The sequence below is a fragment of the Hyalella azteca genome, unplaced genomic scaffold (assembly GCF_000764305.2).
Source record: "Hyalella azteca isolate HAZT.00-mixed unplaced genomic scaffold, Hazt_2.0.2 contig10828, whole genome shotgun sequence".
In the NCBI taxonomy this organism is placed as follows: domain Eukaryota; kingdom Metazoa; phylum Arthropoda; class Malacostraca; order Amphipoda; family Hyalellidae; genus Hyalella; species Hyalella azteca.
Genome location: NW_025940848.1, coordinates 131,756 through 135,360, shown reverse-complemented (window position 1 = coordinate 135,360; position 3,605 = coordinate 131,756). Strand labels below are relative to the sequence as shown.

General features: G+C 40.3%; 1 protein-coding gene across 1 annotated transcript in view; it reads left to right on the top strand.

Moving 5' to 3' along the window:
• The first annotated feature begins 2,888 nt into the window (after positions 1-2,888).
• The window catches only part of LOC108677329, a 19,923-nt gene continuing 19,206 nt past the window's right edge, over positions 2,889-3,605 (top strand). Inside the window, exon 1 of the mRNA XM_018165547.2 lies at positions 2,889-2,938. Coding sequence (XP_018021036.1) covers positions 2,889-2,938 — 50 coding nt within the window. The remainder of the gene's footprint in view (positions 2,939-3,605) is intronic.

Sequence of the window (3,605 nt, the reverse complement as noted above, 5' to 3'; positions counted from 1 at the left end):
TGATCCGAGACTGTGCAGAATTTTTCACAGAGAGCCGCGGGTCTCGAACCTGCAACTCACTGGTCGAATCCTGGGACGCTTTATCATGGATATTGCAACGTTCAATGCACTAATTTGACAAAATCTTAGTACTTTCCTAAATTTAAATTGATATTCTCAGGTCTGAAGGTCTCTTAAAACCAAATAATGCCAATCATTAACTTACGACTTTAATGATAGGCGCTAAGTTAATAATTTCTATCATTAACTCATTAACTAATAATGTTAATGATTTGAATTAAGTTAATAATTTCTATCTTTAACTCATTAACTAATAATGTTAATGATTGGAATTAAGTTAATAATTTCTATCATGAACTAATAATGTTAATGATTGGAATTAAGTTAATTAAGTAATTAAGATTTATCACAATTAGATAAAGTTCCAAGTTTGACTCCACGAGGCACTCTTCACTCAGATAAATGGCAGAGAATTTGTCCAAATCGCGATGCATTTTCTGCCATGAGTGCGTCATCCAGACCCAGTTTGCTCCTGGTAGACGGGCGCATCTGTGCTGTACGTATGAAGCTTGCAGTTGACAAGGTTGTTGTCAATGCTCAATGGCATGTCCATGGATACAGTAATATCACATTAACAATACGGTAATGTATGGATAAGATAATATTATATCAATGAAGAAAAACCAAGTAAAAATCTTTTGGACCCCTACAGTAAATTGGCGCTGTAATCCAGCATCAAAGTAGCCGGGCAAACCTCGTTTGCTTTAATCGCAGCTTACGATTAGTTGTTTTATCAAGCGTTAATTAGAAATTAATACTAAATATTTGATTACTTAACTTGTAGCATTAATTTAAATACGGTACTCGTCTAACAACACGAAAATTCGCATAGAAATAATGGCCGCCCTGATCACCAGGGCTTTGATATGTCGGGCAAACTCTCGAGTCTTTATTTAGCCTCAAGACTTTAATTACCTTCGCTGCAGTCTTTCATTACCGTCACAAGGCGACGGTTCAGCGCAGGCCTGTGTTACAGACCTACACATGCAGCGCAGGCCTGTGTTACAGACCTACACATGCAGCGCAGGTCTGTGTTGCTGAGGTTAACATACATGAATAATTTTGTAGTCATCATTGTATTACAATAACACCCCTACACGCTCAGAACAATTAAGGGCTCATAGTGTCCAAATAATGCAAATAATGACATACTTTTGTATCTACAGCACAAGGAGAGAGCGGACGTAGCACTGATACACACTTTAGCGGGGACAAACTGAGTCAGGATGACCCATACAAGACTAATAATATGCGTTTAAAATTACTTTTTAAATAAAACACTTCTAAAGTATCCTGTGCCTCTGGTGTTACACATGTACAATGAATTTCTAATTTTATTATGAAATGTTAAAAATTAATTTTCTAATTTTATTTTTAGAGTTAAAATAGGTAAAAATTTTCAAAAATTATTTATTCTGTCAATTGATACATGCTTTGTCTCCGACTTTACGCAAGTGTGCCAAATTTCAGATTGATTGGAGAATTAAAGTGTGTTAAAAATCGATTATAAGATTTGTAGCAAACAAACAAGAAGTGAAGTTAAAGAGAAGTGTTGTAAAAAGTGCGTTGCTACTTGGACGAATTATAAACGCTGTCGGAACTTGGTCACGTCGAGGACTTGGCCACGTCAAGAACTTGGTCACGTCAAGGACTTGGTCACGTCAAGGACTTGGTCACGTCAAGGACTTGGTCACGTCAAGGACTTGGTCACGTCAAGGACTTGGTCACGTCAAGGACTTGGTCACGTCAAGGACTTGGTCACGTCAAGGACTTGGTCACGTCAAGGACTTGGTCACGTCAAGGACTTGGTCACGTCAAGGACTTGGTCACGTCAAGGACTTGGTCACGTCAAGGACTTGGTCACGTCAAGGACTTGGTCACGTCAAGGACTTGGTCACGTNATGGAGGTGATGAAACATCAGGATGGAGGTGATGAAACATCAGGATGAAGGTGATGAAATATCAGGATGGAGGTGACGAAACATCAGGATGGAGGTGATGAAACATAAGGATGCAGGTGATGAAACATCAGGTTGGAGGTGATGAAACATCAGGACATGGAGGTGATGAAACATCAGGATGAAGGTGATTAAACATCAGGATGGAGGTGACGAAACATCAGGATGGAGGTGATGAAACATCAGGATGCAGGTGATGAAACATCAGGATGGAGGTAATGAAACATCAGGATGGAGGTGATGGAACATCAGGATGCAGGTGATGAAACATCAGGATGGAGGTGATGGAACATCAGGATGAGAAAATGAAACATCAGGACATGGAGGTGATGAAACATCAAGATGCAGGTAAAGAAACATCAGGATGAAGGTAATAAAACATCAGGATTGAGGTGGTGAATCATCAGGATGGAGGTGTTGAAACATCAGGATGAAGGTAATGAAACATCAGGATGAAGGTGATGAAACATCAGGATGGAGGTGACGAAACATCAGGATGAAAGTGATGAAACATCAGGATGGAGGTGATGAATCATCAGGATGGAGGTGATGAAACATCAGGATGAAGGTAATGAAACATCAGGATGCAGGTGATGAAACATCAGGATGCAGGTAATGAAACATCAGGATGGAGGTGATGAAACATCAGGACGGAGGTGATGAAACATCAGGATGGAGATGAAGAAACATCAGGATGGAGGTGAGGAAACATCAGGATGGAGGAGATGAAACATCAGGATGGAGTTGATGAAACATCAGGATGAAGGTAATGAAACATCAGGATGGAGGTGATGAAACATCAGGACGGAGGTGATGAAACATCAGGATGGAGATGATGAAACATCAGGATGGAGGTGAGGAAACATCAGGATGGAGGTGATGAAACATCAGGATGGAGGTGATGAAACATCAGGATGCAGGTAATGAAACATCAGGATGCAGGTGATGAAACATCAACATGGAGGTAATGAAACATCAGGATGCAGGTAATGAAACATCAGGATGCATTTAATGAAACATCAGGCTGCAGGTAATGAAACATCTGGATGAATGTAATGAAACATCAGGACATGGAGGTAATGAAACATCTGGATGCAGGTAATGAAACATCAGGACATGGAGGTGATGAAAGAGGTCATAATAACCAGACGTCATACCGCAGTAACTCCGCTGATCTAATGTACAGAAAACAAGGCGCAACACTCGTATCAATGTAATTCAAGTATTTAATTTAATTTAAGTCACTTAGAAAAAGAACTCGTAACTTAGCCACATGACAGCTCCCGGCTCAGCAGGAATTAGGATGACCAAGTATAAAGTAATTACCTCATATAATTAAAAATAATAATTATACGTTACCTTGTAACTTGTTCATATGTATTTAAACCTGATGCATAGACCGATTACTTGCGTGGCTATCAAGTTAATGCTGCAGTACTAACGCTTACTATGTTAGCAGCAGCACGCAGCACTGCCAGTGTTAGCAGCACGCAGCACTGTCAGTGTTAGCAGCACGCAGCACTGCCAGTGTTAGCAGCAGCACGCAGCACTGCCAGTGTTAGCAGCAGCACGCAGCACTGCCAGTGT